Raw genomic sequence first — 20,621 nt, 5'->3', positions numbered from 1 at the left:
CTTGAGATATGTGCTTTCATACTTTACTGCCAAGGTGTGTACCAGGCTTCTCTTGGCTCTGGAGAAACTTGTATTCTCTCTTGAACACCTCTCTCTCTTTCTCTCTCTCTTTCTCTCTCTCTCTTTCTCTCTCCCTCGCCCTACCCCCTCCCTCCCTTTTTCTCTCTCACTCACTTTCTCTCTCTCCCTTAGAGCTTCTAAATAAAACCTGTTATAATTTACTGCTCCTCTCCTCCTGAAATTCTCTATGAGAGGCAAAGATGATGTACCCAAAGGTGTAGGTAAGGTCTAGAACTGACTTTCCTTTCCTGCAAAGAGGCTCAGAGCAGACTCAGTGATCCTAGATCCTGTAGTGGCAAGAGGTGCATAGAATGAAAATGGCAGACTTTTCTTCTCCTCTGGCACCTCTCCACTCCCCACTTCACATAAATCACCCAAGGACACTCACCAGCATCAGTACTAAGGGAAAATCGGTGTGTACAATAAAAAATGTACTCCCTAGACCACATGGCCTCTATGGTCAAGAGGGGAACATTACTCAACAAAGAAAACTATTACTCTACCAAAGAAAACAAATAAATAATTCCACACTTGGCAAAACAGCAATGCCTCTTGAGGGAAATCAAGCAATGAGTCATTTTGATTTATTGTGATTTTCTTTGTTTGCTCCTCAAAAAAGTTTCTTTTCCCTTGGTCTTAGTTGCCCAGCTTCAGGCTTATCTTTACTACGTTTTTCCCCATGCTCCATAATGCTCTCTCTCCTTGCAAATGGCAAAGTATTTCATGGAAGTTGTTTATATCCTATTTCTGAAAGGCTGATTATCTGAGGAAATGTGTGTGTGTGTGTCTGTGTATGTGTGTATAGACCAATACGTAAAGGAACATGATGGTCAGAAGTAAAACAGTTGATGCCATGATGATCACCTCCAATGGAAAAAACATGGGTGGATCACGTTTGTGAAGATTCACATTTTAGAACACTACTTATCAGAACATATTCTTGAATGTACCCTATGTCCCAGGGAATCTCCAAAATTCCCACTGGCCTTCCTCTTATTTCATCTTCCTAATCCCAGTGTGATGTACCCAGGAAAACCGTGTTTGCCTCTCTCATGCTGGCTTCAGTATGACTGGTTCCTGGTATACCGGAGAGACTCAGCATTCCCATGGACTGAAAATTTCTGAGTACCAAATATAAGGGAACATACAATGTATTAGATGGAACTCATGCCAACCCAGATGCAATGAACTCAACAAAAGAGGCCTACTTGGAGCATTAGGTTTATTTGTTTGCAGATATATCCAAATTTCTATATGAGATCTCAGTTCTCCTCTTATGCTGCAGACACGAGATCCACGCTCACTGTAGATGATTCATCTTCTCACGTAGCCTCTTACATTTTCCACTGCTTTAGGAAAAAGGGTGATTAATATCCTAATATCTTCAAAGATTCTGCATACACACACACACGCACACAGAATATACAGGCTTATTCATTCACTCACACTTCTCTGTATGGTTAGTACTTTGTTTTCCAGGACCATGTCCAGGCACCCTGGCCCTTTTCCCATTGGTAATCGTTCAGATTTTCTCCACTTCTGTAAAAGGCCTGAAAGAGGCCTCTATTATCTTTGTTTTATGACCAGTTTTCTAATAATGTTTATGGGAATGAAGGAGCAAACCAGAGAAATTTCAAAGAATTACTTTGAAGGCCAAAATGTAAGACATGGGGTCAAGTGGGTCAGCCTCTTCCTAGAGATTCGGACCCTCCTGAAAAAGCTGGAAGGTGGCTTGCTTCATTTATTTATTTGATTATTTTAAAATATTATTAAGTGCCATGGTTTATAGAGTTATTCACTGATAGGGCTTAAGTATACTATGTTCCAGCACCAAACTCATCACCAGTGTCATCTTCCTGCCGCCAGGGTTCCCCTCTACCCTCCGCCTGCCATTTAAAGACTCATTTTTGGTCAAATTTATACTATAGGACTCCAGCCTACCACCTTAACAGGCACAATTTTAAGCTTGGTGGCTGAAGTTTGGATCTCCAGTTTTTAATGTTGTAATCTCTGTGGTATGGATTTTTAGCCACAGCACTCCTTTACACCACACCAATGTACTTGGATACCCTTGGTCCCTGTTCCTCATTGCTTCCCTTCTATCCTTGAGTTTATACCTTCTACGTCTCTCTTTCCTTCACCCTAAACTCTGGAGCAAGGGTGATTTAAGCAATCTCTAGATTGCTTGCCAAACATTTCATTCAGGAGGTTAGCACTAATACATGATTTGAAATTTAAGGGAGTGGCAGAAAGACTGAGGGTATAAATGATATCCAGGTAAAGGTAGCTCAGGAAAGGGGATGGGGGAGTTACAATTCATCTTTCAGTGAGTGACTGAATGAATGTTCATGATGCCACCCATCTCTGGTGAGTCAGAGTCTGCACTATAAACTCTCCTTTAGTCAATTTACACTACAGGACTCCAGATCTCCAGTTTTCAGTGTTTCTGACTAATTTTCCCAAACTAAAAGACCAGATGTGAACAACTTAGATGCTCTGAAACTTACTTTCATAGTATAGGATGGTGCCTTAGTTTCCAGCTCACGTATTTCAACACACATCCCAAGAGATGCTCACCTGCCCTTCTCACACTTGCTTGTACTGGTATCCTCTTCTTTAGGTAGTACTGCAGAGGCTTGGGCCACAGGTCCTTACTGATGATCTGGTAAAGCAACACAGGCAGGTCAGGATTCAGAACCCAACCATGGTGGGTTAGGGGGAAAAGAAAAAAAGAATAAAGGGTGAAAGAAATACCACCTCTGCTATTCGGGTAGATCCTACAATGCTGTGGTCGTAGAACCAGCTGAAGAAGTTAAGGCTGCAGTTGTGGTGCCTGTGTCTATAAGCCCTGTGTTCATAACCATGGCACCACTGAATTGGAGTGGAATGAGATGGCCTCAGTCCTACATGAAGAATAATGTAGATCAGGGGCAAATCATTTTATTCCCTTGGCATAGAACACATTCCACCTACAACACCATGAAGTCCTTCTTACCACTAATGCCACTGACATACTCCTTGACAATTACATCATTCCGGAAATAGATGTTCATCCTAAAGAACAATGAGATCTTGCAGCAGCCATTGGGATACCTCTGTTCATCCACCTGGTGGAACAAAAAGGAATTGTGAAATCTTGTAGAAAATCTTGCCCTCAATGTATTCAACTCTGAATTGTCCCTCTTCCTTACTGTCGCACTCCCCACCCACAATCTCCACTCTCCGTTGCCATTTCTCTGGTCTGACCTGTAAATTAAACATGTAGCCTAGTAAGTCTTGATCTTGATAACTGATCATGACAGTCATATCACGGTGGTTCACAAACTGACTAAGTTAAGGAGCTTTCCAGTGCTGTACATAAAAGAACCAGGCAACAGGTTAGGTAGAAATTCATCAAAACCTCAATAAGATTAAATCTTACATTCTCCCAGCATTTGGTTTGAATCTCCAAATTGATTGAATGCCTCAGCCTTGTTAGAGCATGTCTGAGCATACTCTTCAACTCTTCGGGGGAGGTTTCCAGGCAGGGTACACTTCTACTCTTATAATAATCACTGTTCATCCTTTGTGCACACCATATAAATATGCAGATGTTCTGCTAGTCACTGCATGATAATGGAAGGACAGAATAGCTTTTTAAATTTTGTATTTGGGGAAGGGACACCGAGCATTACTTCTATGACAGGGCTAGATGGGCATTAAGGACCCAATACGGAGACCTTGGACTGCAGGCTCGGCGGACCCAGGGACAGAGCTTCTTGCTTGCTCCCACCACCACAGGTGACAAAGGGATTCTAATCAGGAGCCCCACCCTACCCTGCCCTGTCTACTTCCATCAACCACCCAGGGATCGAATTGTGCACAGGAGACCCACCCTACCCAGATAAATACCCCACTGGCAGATTTCCACTCTCGACACTACTTCCACTACAGAGACATCACCACACTCCAGGACGCTTTCCGGACCCGCGCGGCAGCTCCGGCCGAGACCCATGCACAACTGAAGACCCACAGAACAAGATAAGTGGAACTCTCTGAGACCTTGGACTCCAGGCTCGGCAGACCCAGGGACAGAGCTTCTTGCTTGCTCCCACCACCACAGGTGACAAAGGGATTCTAATCAGGAGCCCCACCCTACCCTGCCCTGTCTGCTTCCATCAACCACCCAGGGATCGAATTGTGCACAGGAGACTCACCCTACCAAGATAAATACCCCACTGGCAGATTTCCACTCTCGACACTACTTCCACTACCCAGCCGTCGCCACACTCCAGGATGCTTTCCGGACCCGCGCGGCAGCTCCGAGACCCACGCACAACTGAAGACACACAGAACAAGATAAGTGGAACTCTCTGAGACCTTGGACTCCAGGCTCGGCGGACCCAGGGACAGAGCTTCTTGCTTGCTCCCACCACCACAGGTGACAAAGGGATTCTTATCAGGAGCCCCACCCTACCCTGCTCTGTCTGCTTCCATCAACCACCCAGGGATCGAATTGTGCACAGGAGACCCACCCTACCCAGATAAATACCCCACTGGCAGATTTCCACTCTCGACACTACTTCCACTACCCAGCCGTCGCCACACTCCAGGACGCTTTCCGGACCCGCGCAGCAGCTCCGGCCGAGACCCACGCACAACTGAAGACCCACAGAACAAGATAAGTGGAACTCTCTGAGACCTTGGACTCCAGGTTCGGCGGACTCAGGGACAGAGCTTCTTGCTTGCTCCCACCACCACAGGTGACAAAGGGATTCTAATCAGGAGCCCCACCTACCCTGCCCTGTCTGCTTCCATCAACCACCCAGGGATCGAATTGTGCACAGGAGACCCACCCTACCCAGATAAATGCTCCACTGGCAGATTTCCACTCTCGACACTACTTCCACTACCCAGCCGTCGCCACACTCCAGGATGCTTTCCGGACCCGCGCGACTGCTCCGGCCGAGACCCACGCACAACTGAAGACCCACAGAACAAGATAAGTGGAACTCTCTGAGTCCTTGGACTCCAGGCTCGGCGGACCCAGGGACAGAGCTTCTTGCTTGCTCCCACCACCACAGGTGACAAAGGGATTCTAATCAGGAGCCCCACCCTACCCTGCCCTGTCTACTTCCATCAACCACCCAGGGATCGAATTGTGCACAGGAGACCCACCCTACCCAGATAAATACCCCACTGGCAGATTTCCACTCTCGACACTACTTCCACTACAGAGACATCACCACACTCCAGGACGCTTTCCGGACCCGCGCGGCAGCTCCGGCCGAGACCCATGCACAACTGAAGACCCACAGAACAAGATAAGTGGAACTCTCTGAGACCTTGGACTCCAGGCTCGGCAGACCCAGGGACAGAGCTTCTTGCTTGCTCCCACCACCACAGGTGACAAAGGGATTCTAATCAGGAGCCCCACCCTACCCTGCCCTGTCTGCTTCCATCAACCACCCAGGGATCGAATTGTGCACAGGAGACTCACCCTACCCAGATAAATACCCCACTGGCAGATTTCCACTCTCGACACTACTTCCACTACCCAGCCGTCGCCACACTCCAGGATGCTTTCCGGACCCGCGCGGCTGCTCCGGCCGAGACCCACGCACAACTGAAGACACACAGAACAAGATAAGTGGAACTCTCTGAGTCCTTGGACTCCAGGCTCGGCGGACCCAGGGACAGAGCTTCTTGCTTGCTCCCACCACCACAGGTGACAAAGGGATTCTAATCAGGAGCCCCAACCTACCCTGCCCTGTCTGCTTCCATCAACCACCCAGGGATAGAATTGTGCACAGGAGACCCAACCTACCCAGATAAATACCCCACTGGCAGATTTCCACTCTCGACACTACTTCCACTACCCAGCCGTCGCCACACTCCAGGACGCTTTCCGGACCCGCGCGGCAGCTCCGGCCGAGACCCACGCACAACTGAAGACCCACAGAACATGATAAGTGGAACTCTCTGAGACCTTGGACTCCAGGCTCGGCGGACCCAGGGACAGAGCTTCTTGCTTGCTCCCACCAACACAGGTGACAAACGGATTCTAATCAGGAGCCCCACCCTACCCTGCCCTGTCTGCTTCCATCAACCACCCAGGGATCGAATTGTGCACAGGAGACCCACCCTACCCAGATAAATACCCCACTGGAAGATTTCCACTCTCGACACTACTTCCACTACCCAGCCGTCGCCACACTCCAGGACGCTTTCCGGACCCGCGCGGCAGCTCAGGCCGAGACCCACGCACAACTGAAGACCCACAGAAAAAGATAAGTGGAACTCTCTGAGACCTTGGACTCCAGGCTCGGCGGATCCAGGGACAGAGCTTCTTGCTTGCTCCCAACACCAAAGGTGACAAAGGGATTCTAATCAGGAGCCCCACCCTACCCTGCCCTGTCTGCTTCCATCAACCACCCAGGGATCGAATTGTGCACAGGAGACTCACCCTACCCAGATAAATACCCCACTGGCAGATTTCCACTCTCGACACTACTTCCACGACCCAGCCGTCGCCACACTCCAGGACGCTTTCCGGACCCGCGCGGCAGCTCCGGCCGAGACCCACGCACAACTGAAGACCCACAGAACAAGATAAGTGGAACTCTCTGAGACCTTGGACTCCAGGCTCGGCGGACCCAGGGACAGAGCTTCTTGCTTGCTCCCACCACCACAGGTGTCAAAGGGATTCTAATCAGGAGCCCCACCCTACCCTGCCCTGTCTGCTTCCATCAACCACCCAGGGATCGAATTGTGCACAGGAGACCCACCCTACCCAGATAAATACCCCACTGGCAGATTTCCACTCTCGACACTACTTCCACTACCCAGCCGTCGCCACACTCCAGGACGCTTTCCGTATCCGCGCGGCAGCTCTGGCCGAGACCCACGTACAACTGAAGACCCACAGAACAAGATAAGTGGAACTCTCTGAGACCTTGGACTCCAGGTTCGGCGGACCCAGGGACAGAGCTTCTTGCTTGCTCCCACCGCCACAGGTGACAAAGGGATTCTAATCAGGAGCCCCACTCTACCCTGCCCTGTCTGCTTCCATCAACCACCCAGGGATCGAATTGTGCACAGGAGACTCACCCAACCCAGATAAATACCCCACTGGCAGATTTCCACTCTCGACACTACTTCCAATACCCAGCCGTCGCCACACTCCAGGACGCTTTCCGGACCCGCGCGGCAGCTCCGGCCGAGACCCATGCACAACTGAATACCCACAGAACAAGATAAGTGGAACTCTCTGAGACCTTGGACTCCAGGCTCGGCAGACCCAGGGACAGAGCTTCTTGCTTGCTCCCACCACCACAGGTGACAAAGGGATTCTAATCAGGAGCCCCACCCTTCCCTGCCCTGTCTGCTTCCATCAACCACCCAGGGATCGAATTGTGCACAGGAGACCCACCCTACCCAGATAAATACCCCACTGGCAGATTTCCACTCTCGACACTACTTCCACTACCCAGCCGTCGCCACACTCCAGGACGCTTTCTGGATCCGTGCGGCCGCTTCTGGCCGCGCGACACATCATAAGACACTAAATACCCATCTTCTGGAATTGTCGTACCATATTTGATAGGGTTCAAATATGGCAACACCTACAAGGGTGATTAGAGGTCACCCCAAGAGCCTCTCTACCTCTCGGAAAGACTGGCAATCTACCAAGAGTATTTCTCCCGCACGGAAGAGCCTGGCAAGCTATCCGCTGTGTATTCGATATGCCAAAACCAGTAACTACAACTGGTCTCATTCACCTGACCCTGAAGGCTTCAACGACAAGGCAGCACTGAGAAGGATGAGAAAGGAGAGGCCGACAAAATCTCAAGGCCGACCTAGGCTGCCACAACGAAGGAATTCAAAAATGATCGTCTGTACTTTCAATGCACGTACGCTAGCATCAGATGCATCCATCGAGGACCTGATGGTACAAGCGCGAATGATCAAGTACGACATCATTGGTCTGACCGAGACAAGAAGGCACGAATCTCACCATGCCGTTTTCGACACCGGAGAAGAATTGTTCCTCGGAACATGCGAAAAAAGAGGTGTTGGAGGCGTCGGTGTCCTTGTCAACACAAACTTGGCCAAGAGCATTGATTCATTCGAATGCCTAACAACCCGAATCGGACGTTTACATTTGAATAGATGTGGCTCACTGCCTGCAGTTTCTATCTTCGTTGTCTACGCACCAACATCTCATTATGATGAAAGAGAAATCGAGAAGTTCTACATGGAGCTAGAGAAGTTCTTTAAAGTAGACCACACCTTCTACAAGATCATTGTGGGTGATTTTAATGCCAAGATAGGACCGAGAAGATCAGCTGAAGAACTTCACATCGGGACCCATGGCCTAGAATGGAACAAACAGGGTGAGAGACTGTCTGAGTTCATCATGTCGACCAAGACCATTCATGGTAACTCACAGTTCCAGAAGGCAGAATCTAAACGATGGACATGGGAGTCTCCCGGTGGACGATTCCACAACGAAATAGACCACATCATATTCAATCGACGGTTTTGCCTGACTGATGTCGCTGTTGTCCCAAAATTTCGAACGGGATCTGACCACCGTCTCCTTCGTGCAAAATTCTACTTCACAGAGCGGGGAGAAAGGGCTGCAAAGTCCAAAAAGAGAACTCCCAGAATGACCACCAACTGGGAACTCTTTGGTACTATTGCGGCAACATGGGAAGATGCCATTGTTGACAACATTGACGAGGAATACGATCGACTGGTTCAGCACCTCCATGAATGTGCGAGGAACGCCAAGAGAGAGGTAGCCACAAAAAGTCGCCTATCTTCGAAAACTCTTGAGCTAATTCGCCAGCGTGGTTTGGCGCATGCCTCAGGCAACCGCAAGCTAACGTCCGAGCTCGCAAAGCAGTGCAGAGATGCGATCAAGGAAGACCTCAAAGAGAGAAGAGCAGAAGTACTGGTAGATGCGGCAGAAGCCGGGAAAAGTATTCGTAACGCCCGCCTGTCCTTCGCCAACTACAAGACCAAGATGACTGCCCTCCGACGTCCTGATGGATCCATCACATCCTCCAGAACGGCAATGGAGAAGATTATCCATGACTTCTACTCAAATCTCTTCGATAGCCATGTCCACTTGCCGACATACCAAATTCCACAGGATGGGTATATTGTTCCTAACGTTCTCCCTTCCAAAATCCGACACGCCATTTCGTTGGGAAAGAAGCAAACAGCACCCGGCCCAGACAAGGTCAGACCTGAATACCTGAAGAACCTGCCGTCAGTACTCATCAATACACTGGCTCGGCTCTTCACTCGCTACCTGTCTGCATGCAAGGTTCCGTCCCAATGGAAAACCAGCAGGACCATACTACTGTTCAAGAAGGGAGACATCCATGACATTGGCAACTATCGCCCGATCTGCCTATTGTCTGTCATCTACAAGCTGTTCACTCGAGTCATCCTGAATAGTATTGGCAGAACACTAGATGAAGGACAACCATGCGAGCAAGCCGGGTTCCGCAAAGGATTCAGCACCATCGACCATATCCACACGGTAACCAAGCTCATTGAGGTTTCTCGGGAGTTCAAGATGCCGCTCTGCTTAACGTTCATTGATTTAAAGAAGGCCTTTGATTCTGTTGAGACGGAAGCGGTCCTTGAAGCCCTAGCCAATCAGGGCATTCAAGCCCAATACATCAGGATCCTCCGTGAGCTGTATTGCGGATTCACTACCAGGATCTCACCATTCTACAAAGAAGTGATCGTTGATGTCAAGAGAGGGGTGCGGCAGGGTGATACCATTTCACCAAAACTCTTCAGTGCCACCCTCCAGAACATCATGCGACGACTGGAATGGTAAGGAATGGGAGTGAAGATAGATGGTCGGCAACTACACCACCTCCGCTTTGCTGATGACATTGTTTTAATAACACCAAACATCAGCCAAGCGGCACAAATGCTGGCCGACTTTGACCGTGAGTGTGGAAAGGTAGGACTACAGCTGAATCTTACGAAGACAATGTTTATGAGAAACAGCCTTGTTCCTGACGCCCCATTCGCTCTCAATGGAACGACCATCTCCGAATGCAACAGCTATGTGTACCTAGGTTGAGAGGTCAACATGACAAATGACCTGGCACCCGAGCTGCGCAGGAGGAAGAGAGCGGCTTGGAACGCCTTCAAGAACGTCGAAGAAATAGCTAAGAGGACGAAGAACCTCCGGCTCCGGGCACATCTCTTTGATTCCACTGTTCTTCCTGCATTAACATATGCCTCAGAGACCTGGGCCCTACGCAAACAAGATGAGAACGCCATTCAGGTCTCCCAAAGAAGAATAGAAAGAGCTATGCTTGGAATATCACGTTTCACTCAAATGAGAGAACGAATCCGGAGTTCTGACATCCGTCGACGATCAAGGATCAGGGACGCTGTCTCATATGCCAAGGTGTCGAAAATCAGATGGGCTGGTCACGTAATGATATTTAAAGATGACCGTTGGACTAGAGCTGTTACTGATTGGATTCCACGGGATGTCAAGAGACCGCGTGGCCGCCCACCTACCAGATGGTCAGACTTCTTTGTCAAGATCATGAACGATCGGTTTGAGGCCCTCCATGTTCCCGGAGCGAAGAGATGCCATTGGGATACACTAGCACGCGACAGGAACAAATGGAGACGTTACTGGCGCCCGCTCGAGCAAATCAACGACTAACGGGAAGTTAAGTGATTAAGTGATTAAGTGATGGCAGCAAGAATCCCCAGTGAAGCTGATCATATGAAGAACACCTCGTATCCATCCACACACTCTACTTTGGAATTATGAAGGGGACGTCTACTTTCCTTCCCCCAACAGGATTTTCTTGCGATTTCTATGCCGATTGTCAAGGCTCCCCCAGCATATCATGTTCAGAGGACCATGAGTGTCAGCACAATACACTTGATTTCCATAACCATTCTAGGCCTCCCAGAAGCACCTCTCACATTTCTTTATGCTATCCTTGCCATACTGGTGTCCCTGTAACTGCAAATTAAGGATACAACTTTGGTCCAGAAACCCGGGATGCTCTGGATAATGGTGCTTCTGTGTTCCAGGATGGGCAGGAGTCTCTGGCTCATTTTAAGCTTGAGACTGTTGAAGGTCCTGCTGGATTGCTTATTCACAAGCTCCAGTTCTAACTGAAGAGACTGCAGTGCCTCCAGTGAGGGTTGCTGGATCAAGCATCCCAGTGCAGGTTTCTCTTTCTGCTCCGCTTCTGGCTGTTCCTTAGGTTGCTGAATTGTTATCATCCTTCTCTCAGGCTCTTCAGCTGCTCCTGCCTGTGCAAAGACCACATAGTCTTTAGCTACTCTAAGTTCTAGATCCCTTTTGCTCCCTGGTATTTGGATGTTTGCAGAACATTCAAACAGAAGAAAGGCTCCACCATATCCCAAATTCCTCAAGTCCTGCGTGATTTCCAGGCTACTTCTCAGCCTAAGGCAACTGGAATTTCTGCATGCCCATAACAAGACTTACCTAGCCTCACTTACCATGAGGTTCTGGCTATGAGAATGGCAGTAGCTATAGCATCACAAGACAGTGAAAGCAGCAGTCCACAAGGCTAGGACAAGGATCCAAATCTGTAAAGCTATGAGAGCGAATTCCTGCTGCCCAGGTGAGTGGGGAGAGGAAGACATGGCCTGAAGTAGTAAGCCTTAAACTTGATCAAAAAGAGTCTTGCACTTCCCCCAGACAATCATCACCCATCAGGCTAAAAAGAGCTTAGCACCATGCACATTCCTGCCCGCACTCAAAGGAACCAATTATCTGTCTCCCTATCCATTTTGCCTGCTAGGGAATAGAGTCTCCAGGAAAGCACCTGGATCATTTTACCTTATTTCATTCCCACTGCTAACTCTCTGATTGGTCACGGAGATCCTTGCATCCAATATCTAGTCATCGTATTCTCCAGCATTTCTCCCAAAACTACACGTGTGACTTGGGAGATAATACATGCCGAAGCTGTATGTTGCGATGGTCATCACTTTTTTCTAGGACAGCAATGCTGTATTTCTAATATTTGCTCCATTCAATTGATTTATGTCATGAAGCATGTGCATCTATTTCTTTCTCTTTATTTCTCTGTATGGACCAGAAGGTAATCAGCAGATATCTAGAAAACCACCATTTACCATCCATAAATTAATAATCCCTATAAAGATGGAAATGTCAGTGAAGTGCACAGAGTGAGAGTAGATAGCCACTAGGTTTCCAAATGACCAGCTATTTATAATGCTGTTCTAAACACTAAAATGCACATATCTTCTGACCACATCAACCAACCTTACCTAGGATACTTTCCTGCAACAGAGGAAACAGTACTAATGAACTTGAAGGCTTTACCTCTATACAACCATAACAGCATGAGAAAAGAGTGCAAATATCCACTACAAGGAGAGGACGAAGAAAAGAGTCCCATATTCTCAACATGGGTTACCCACAAATATGATCTCTCTGATAAAGAATTCCGAGGATGTTCAAGGAAAGCAAGAATCAATGGAGCAGACATCCAAAAAACTAAAGGAAGAAATAAAAAAAAATAGTGGAATACAGTCAAAAACCACCATCAACCGACCTTATTCAGAATCCTTTCCCACGATAACAGGAAAAAGTGCTAGTAAATTCCAGGGCAAGACAACCAAAACAACATGAAGAAACAGCGCAAATTTCCACTACAAGGAGAGGATGAAGGAAAGAGTCCCGAATGCTCAACCGGGATTAACCACAAATGTGCACGCTCTGATAAAGAATACTGAGATGAAATGCAGAGGATGTTCAAGGAACTACTCAAAGAATCAATGGAGGAGATATGCAGAAAACTAATGGAACAAATGAAAGAAACAGTAGAACGGGTAGTCGAGAAAATACAGGAAGAAATGAGAGCAGAAATTTAAAAAAAACTACAAAAAGGAGTGTCACAAATAAAGGATTCGGTAGAGGAAATGAAAAACTCGGTAGATTCCCTCAGCAGTAGGATGAATACAGCTGAAGACAGGATCAGCGAGCTTGAAGATGAGCAACGGAAATCACAGAGATGGGGAAAGTCGTCGAAACAGCCCTAAGGAGAATCAGTGACCTAGGTGATGAAGCCAAGAGGAACAACATTAGAATCATTGGAGTAATAGAAGGACAGGGAGGCAACCCCAATGAAAAAACCAAAGTCAAAGAAATCATTGCTGAAAAGTTCCCAGAAATAAATAATGCAGACATACAGATCCGAGAAGCCAGTGGGTGACACCTAAAAGAGACCCTAATAAAAAAACACTTCAAGGCATATTATAGTAAGAATGATGGATGATGTGGACAGAGACTCAATACTGCAAGCAGCAAGGTCAAAGAAGAAAAAAAAAACAGCAGCTCAGGAAATAATGCACCAATCAAGAGAACCAGAGTGGCCAAATGAATACAGAAATTGAAACCAATATTCTGCTGTCTACAAGAGACTCATCTGAACAGTCACCAAACACAGACTCAAAGTTAAAGGATGGAAAACAATCCTGCAGCAAAAAGCTCTTAGAAAAGCTGGGTTGGCCAAACTAGTATCCAACAACATAAATTTCAGGTTGAAAAAGATTAGTCGGGATAGCAAAGGCCATTCTCTATTTATCAAGGGATACGTGCAACAGGAAGAAATCATACACTTAAATGTATACACACCTAATGGGGGACCAGCTAATTACTTAAGAGAACTGCTTACAGATTTTAAGGAGGACATTGCTAGCAACAGAATAGTAGTTGAAAACTTCAACATCGCCTGACCACCTCTGGATAGATCAACAAGAACAAAACTCAACCAGGAAACATTGGCTTTGAAGAAAGAAGTAGAAGAGAGAGGGCTCATAGACCTAGACAGGGCTTTACACCCCAAAAAAGAAAGAATACGCATTCTTCTGCAGTGCACGGAACATTTTCTAAAGTAGACCATAGACCTAGACCTTGTGCTAGATCACAAAACATGCCTCAACAAAATCAGGAAGATAGAAATTGTATCAATTATCTTTTCAGACCACGATGCACTGAAGATAAAAGTGAATCACACAAAGACACCGAGAAAAAAAAATCAAACAACCGGAAATTAAGCAACTCAGAGTTCAACAATGAGTAGGTCAGGAAAAACGTCAAGGAAGAAATCAAAAGACACCTGGATACAAATGGGAATAAAGACACGAGTTACCAGAACCTATGGGACACAGCTAAAGCTGTGTTAAGAGGAAAGTTAAAGCTTTGCAAGCACTCCTAGGAAAGAAGATACTTGACTTCACAACTCAGGAAAAAGACCAACCAAAGAAAGCCCAACCCGGATGACAGAAAGAAATAATAAAACTTAGAGAAGTTATTAACCATATGGAAACCCAGAAAACAATTTGTTTGGTCAATGAAACCAAGGGATGGTTCTTTGACAAAATAAACAAGATTGACAAACCACTAGCAAGACTCAAAAAGAAAGAGTGAAAAAACCCTAAGAAACGAATCAGTAATGAAAAATGAGACATCACAACAGAAACCAATGATATTCAAAAGATCATCAGAGACTACTCTGAGAGTCTGTATGCCATGAAACAAGAGAACCTAGAAGAATGGAAGAATTCGTGGATTCCCTCAATCTCCCAAGACTGAGCAAGAAGACTTGGAATACTTGAATAGACCCATTCTTATCAAGAAAATTGAAACCATAATCAAGTCTTCACAAAATAAAAGCCAAAGCCTTGATGGATTCACAAGCGAATTCTTCCAAATATTTAAAGAAGACCTGTTTCCAGTTCTTCTCAAGCTTTCCAAAGAAAGCTGAAAAAAACAGAAACTCTCCCAAACAGTTTATGTAAGGCACATATCTCCCAAAAACGAAAAGCAAACAAAGATACAGGGTGTTGTGAGGGCCCTCCCAGGGTGGGAGAAGCATGCTAAAAGTAGTCGATAGACCAAACATGATTGCCACTCAAAGCCTCTCTTGCAAAACACAGTACCCAAAACAAGAGAGGGAGAACAAGGGGGAATACCCTGCCACAGAGGCAGGATGGGACGGGGGGGGATGAGGGTGGGGGGGATGCTGGGACCCATGGGGATGGATGACGGGCACTGGTGGAGGTATGGGGACTTGATCATTGTATAACTGAAACCCAAGCACAAAATTTGTAAGCCTATAACTGTACCTCATGGTTTTTCACAAATAAAAAAAAGAAAAAAAATAAATAAAATAAAATAAAGATACTACTAACAAAGAAAATTATGGGCCAATATCTCTGAAGAACATCGATGCGAAGATTCTCAACAAAATATTAGCAAATAGAGTCCAACAACTCGTCAAAAAAGATCATACACCACGATTAATCCTGGGGATGCAAGGGCGGTTTAACATTGGGAACTCAATCAACATAATCCATCATATCATCAACAACAAAAAGATAAAAACCATATGATCATATCAATAGATGCAGAGAAAGCATTTGACAAGATCCAACACCGTTTATGATGAAAACTCTCACCAAAATGGGAGTAGAAGGAACTTTTCTCAAGATAGTCAAAGCCATCTATCCACAATGGGGAAAAACTAAGGGCCTTCAAGGACAAGACAAGGATGCCCATTCCCTCCACTTCAGTTCAATACAGTACTGGAAGTACTTGCAATAGCAGTTAGGCAAGAAAAAGATATTAAGCGCATCCAGATAGAAAAGGAAGAAATCAAACGCTCTCTCACTCTTTTCCGAATGATACTATATCTCGAGAATCCTAAATCATCTACCAAGAAACTCCTAGAAACGATAGATTTGTACAGTAATGTCGCAGGCATTAAAATCAATACCCCAAAATCCACAACCTTCCTATACACAAATGAGACAGAGGAAAGAGATATTCAAAAAGCAATCCAATTCACAATCGTGCCTCAGAAAATCAAGAACCCGGAATTAGCCTAACTAATGAGGTAAAGGACCTCTACAGAGATACATACAAAATACTATTCAGGAAATAAATAGGACACCCAAGAATAGTAGAAATAAGTACCAAGAGGTTTGCTCCATGGCTTGGAAGCTGGACTCACATGCTGGGGAAAAAGGCAGCTCAGAGAGAGAAGGGAACAAGTGTGGCTGGAGGTCCCTCTTGGAATGGGAGATATGTGCTGAACATAGATTATAGATCAAACATAATGGTGACAAAATACCTCTACTGCAAAACACAACACCCAAAAGGAGAGAACAAAGGGAATGCACTGCCACAGCGGTGGGGTGGGGTGGCAGGGGTTGGAGGGATACAGGATCATCAGTGGTGGAGAATGGGCACCATTGTGGAGGGGTGGGTACTCGAGCACTATCTGACTCAAACACAAGCACGAAAGTATGTAAATCTCTAATTGTACTTCATGGTGATTCACCATTAAAAATTATAAAAAAATAAAATTTAGTAGATTAAAATTATTTACAAGAAAACTAAGGTTCCCCATGGTAAAAGGTGTAAAAGTTACTCATGAATGTCATAATTTTCTTGGAAAATTGTGCCCTGGGACAAATTTCAGAAAAAATACTGACAAAACTGACGCTAGCACTAATAAGGTTGACAAAAATTTCTCAAAAATTCTGATTTAGCAGTATTTCCAAGAAAAAAATACTACTTAAGAAACATTAGTGTATCACAATTAAAAATAATAATTATATTTATTTAAATATGTAATAATTATTGCATGTTGTAGATTATTATTATATAAATATGTGCACTACTTTAATGTAATAAAATGGCATATGTTAAATGTTTTACATATATATGCCACATTACACAATTTTAATACGTTACAATTAATAACAAATTAGAGATTATTATAATTAACAGATAAGTATTGAGATTTAAGAAATAAACAAGTATTACTAATAGAGTGCAACAGTTCCATGCCTAATCTGAAACATGGGATATCGAATCCCTAAATCTTATTTTAGTCACACAGAATGCCCTAAACTACTGGAACTTTGGATGAGAGCAAAGAGGAACCATCCATTACATTGTAAGGGCAAAGATTCTTTAAAAAACATTGAATCTCAGGTCATGGAATCTTCAAATTTTTAATTTAATGTGCTTTAAAATGCGTTAGTAAACTTGACCCTTTTGTACATTTTTAGGTCAAACACAGCATTGTTCAAGGCTTACTCATGCCATGGCTTGGAGGATCATATGCAGTGATGGAACAGAACCCAGGTTTGCTGCGAGAGTGCAAGTGCAAATTTTGGATATGCTCAATTTACCTATATTTATGTAACCCCAATGTTCCCAATGTTCTCCCTTCCGAAATCCAACATGTCATCTCAACGATAAAGAAACAAAGATCACCTGGTCCAGACAAGATCAGACCTGAACACCTGAAGAACTTACCATCAGTACTCAACAACACACTGGTTCGGCTCTTCACACGCTACCTGTCTGAATGCAAGGTTCCATCCCAATGGAAAACCAGCAGGACTGTACTACTGTACAAAAAGGGAGACATCCACGACATTGGCAACTATCGCCCAATCTGCCTATTGTCCGTCATCTACAAACTGTTCACTAGAGTCATCCTGAATAGGATTAGCAGAACACTAGATGAAGGACAACCTTGTGAACAAGCCGGATTCCGAAAAGGATCCAATACCATCGACCATATCCTCACAATTACTAAGCTCATTGAGGTTTCTCAGGAGTTCAAGATGCTGCTCTGTCTAATGTTCATTGATTTAAAGAAGACCTTTGATTCTGTTGAGACGGAAGCAGTCATAGAAGCCCTCGCCAATCAGGGCATACAAACTCAATACATCAGGATCCTTTGTGAATTCTATTACGGATTCACTACCTGGATCTCACCATTCTACAAAGAAGTAATCATCCATGTCAAGAGAGGGGTTCAGAAGGGTGATACCATTTCACCAAAATTCTTCAGTGCCACCCTCGAGAACATCATGCGATGACTGGAATGGGAAGGTATGGGAGTGAATGTGGAAAGCTGGCCCTTTAACTGACCAAGGGCCTACGTGCCTGTGCTATGTCTGGTTATCTTGGGCTATGCGACCCTGCACAAGTGGGTCCTGACTAGTGCAAATCTGGTACTGCGTCTGCTCTGACCGCAGCCTATAAACTATGTATGGTTGTCTAAAAGAAAACATTTGTCACAGCTAGACCAAGAATAAGAAGTAAATGACACTGACGAATCAAGCACATGAAACATGTAGTTTTTGTAACTCTGCTAACAATATATGATATGACCTAGTGATGTAATTGCCTCCTGTGATGTAAGCATAGTTTCCTGCATCGTAAAGTATATAATACCCCTGCTGCCCTGAATAAAGTCCTATCTTGTCCTGTCTCTTTATCTCTATTTCTAAACTGTACTATGTCTCTTGTGTCTTGTGTCTTCATTCGGTTGGTCCCTCCTTGAACCTACGGATCCTAGGGCCACCTCCACGGGCCGGAGAGTGTTCTGGCGGGGCCCCCCCGCAACAGGCGCCCAACGTGGGGAGGTGTCTGGGAGACGACTGCTGAACTCCCCTTCAGGAAGCGGTGGCCACTGAGACGCACGGAAACCTAAGTGCGCACCTAATCTGGAAGTCCCTGTCTCATGATCAAAGATGAATAGGGCAGCATCAAGGGGAGAATTGAGTGCTCAGTCTCATAGAAGGTGTATGAGACAGTCACTGGGTTGGATAAGGCCCCCCCAAGCCTCTTTGTTGTGTCCTCTGTGGAATGTGTGTGTGAGTGAGTGAGGGGTCAGAGGTGCCCTCGCCTCTGATTCGAGTCTGAGGTTCCATGGCTGGGTCACCCTAATGGTTCCTGAAAGGCTAAGGAATCCGAGTGGGTTGTCTGCGATTCCACCGGAAACATGGTCCATGGTGGTGCTGACTTAGACATTGGCCGCAAGTCACCTTTGGCTGATCTACTAGGGCTGAGTTTCCCACTGGCCAGATGAGTACCTGAGTGGGCCCTTTTGTCGGGCATACCCCGTGTCTTGCGTCAGTTTCCCCTGGGTATTCGCATGGGGGTTAGCCTTCCAGTGACCCATCTCCAGTCTCGTCTCTACTCATGATTTTTCTTTTCTGCCTTCTAGTCCTCCTGTCTGTGTCACAATTGAGTGTTCAGTCTCATATGAGGTATATGAGACAGTCACTGGGTTGGATAAGGCTCCCCTGCGCTCCTTTGTCGTGTCCTTTGTGGAATGTGTGTGTGAGTGAATGAGCGGTCAGAGGTGTCCTCGCTTCTGATTCGAGTCTGAGGTTCCATGGCGGGGGCACCATTAAGGTCCCCGAAAAGGCTACGTAATCCGATTGGGTTGTCAGTGGTCCCACGGGAAACATATGGTCTACGGTGGTGCTAACTTAGACGTCTGTCGTAAGTCACCTTTGGCTGATCCACTACGGCTAAATTTCCCACCGGCCAGACCAGCACCTGAGTGGGCCCCTTTGTCGGGCCTCCACTGTGTCTTGCATCTGTTTCCCCTGGGTATTTTCATTGGGGGTTAGCCTTCCAGTGACCCATCTCCTGTCTCGTCTCTATTCATGTTTTTTCTTTTCTACATTCTAGTCCTCCTGTCTGTGTCACAATTGAGTGTTCAGTCTCATATGAGGTATATTAGACGATCACTGGGTTGGATAACGCTCCCCTGCGCTCCTTTGTCGTGTCCTCTGTGGAATGTGTGTGTGAGTGAATGAGCAGTCAGAGGTGTCCTCGCTTCTGATTCGAGTCTGTGGTTCCACAGCTGGGGCATCCTTAAGGTCCCCAAAAAGGCTACGGAATCCGATTGGGTTTTCTGTGTTCCCATGGGAAACATATGGTCTACGGTGGTGCTGACTTAGACGTCAGCCGTAAGTCACCTTTGGTTGATCCATTACGGCTAAATTTCCCACCGGCCAGACAAGCACCTGAGTGGGCCCCTTTGTCGGGCCTCCCCGGTATCTCACGTCGGTTTCTCCCAGGTATTCACGCAGGGGAAAGCCTTCCAGTGACCCATCTATGTCGCGTCCTCTTTCTCTTTCAAGTGAGTGTACTTCTCTTTCTTTTTTCTCTGTAGTTTTCTCTTTTTCCCTCTTTTGTTCACTATTGTCCCTTGGTCTGCCGTCAGTAGTCATGGGACAGACCCTGACTAAGAGGGAATTATTTAAGACTTCCCGTAAACATCACAGGAGTCAAGTTAAAGAAAAAGGACCTTATCGGTTTCTTTCCTCTTCTTGAAAATGTGTGTATAAGAAATGCTGGGGCCGTGTGGGAGACTGCAAAATCCCCGCCCTGACCTTTTCCTATTAGAACCTTATCAATGAATGCTGCAGGCAGTGAGCCACATCTATTCAAATGTAAACGTCCGATTCAGTTTGTTAGGCATTCAAATGAATCAATGGTCTTGTCCAAGTTTGTATTGACAAGGACACCGATTCCTCCGACACCTCTTTTATCGCATGTTCCCAGGAACAATTCTTCTCCAGTGTCGAAAACGGCATGGTGAGATTTGTGCCTTCTTGTCTCGGTCAGACCAATGATGTTGTACTTGATCATTCGCGCTCGTACCATCAGGTCCTCGATGGATGCATCTGATACTAGT

General features: G+C 46.0%; 1 protein-coding gene across 2 annotated transcripts in view; it reads right to left on the bottom strand.

Moving 5' to 3' along the window:
* Window positions 1-1,269: 1,269 nt before the first annotated feature.
* The window catches only part of LOC130017573 (testis-specific Y-encoded protein 3-like), a 193,943-nt gene continuing 174,591 nt past the window's right edge, over window positions 1,270-20,621 (bottom strand). Inside the window, exons 2-7 of one of the 2 annotated variants that reach the window (XM_056108269.1) lie at window positions 11,080-11,358; window positions 3,307-3,384; window positions 3,056-3,167; window positions 2,818-2,963; window positions 2,638-2,722; window positions 1,270-1,409 (exon numbers count right to left, since the gene is read on the bottom strand). In XM_056108269.1, the coding sequence (XP_055964244.1) occupies window positions 1,375-1,409; window positions 2,638-2,722; window positions 2,818-2,963; window positions 3,056-3,167; window positions 3,307-3,384; window positions 11,080-11,358 (735 nt within the window). In that variant the 3' untranslated portion in view covers window positions 1,270-1,374. The remainder of the gene's footprint in view (window positions 1,410-2,637; window positions 2,723-2,817; window positions 2,964-3,055; window positions 3,168-3,306; window positions 3,385-11,079; window positions 11,359-20,621) is intronic. The other variant, XM_056108270.1, reaches the window with a different exon arrangement.

The sequence above is a fragment of the Sorex fumeus genome, unplaced genomic scaffold, assembly GCF_029834395.1.
Source record: "Sorex fumeus unplaced genomic scaffold, SorFum_2.1 ptg000200l, whole genome shotgun sequence".
Classification (NCBI taxonomy): domain Eukaryota; kingdom Metazoa; phylum Chordata; class Mammalia; order Eulipotyphla; family Soricidae; genus Sorex; species Sorex fumeus.
The sequence above is the reverse complement of the archived record's forward strand: the minus strand, read 5'-3'. Positions and strand labels throughout refer to the sequence as shown.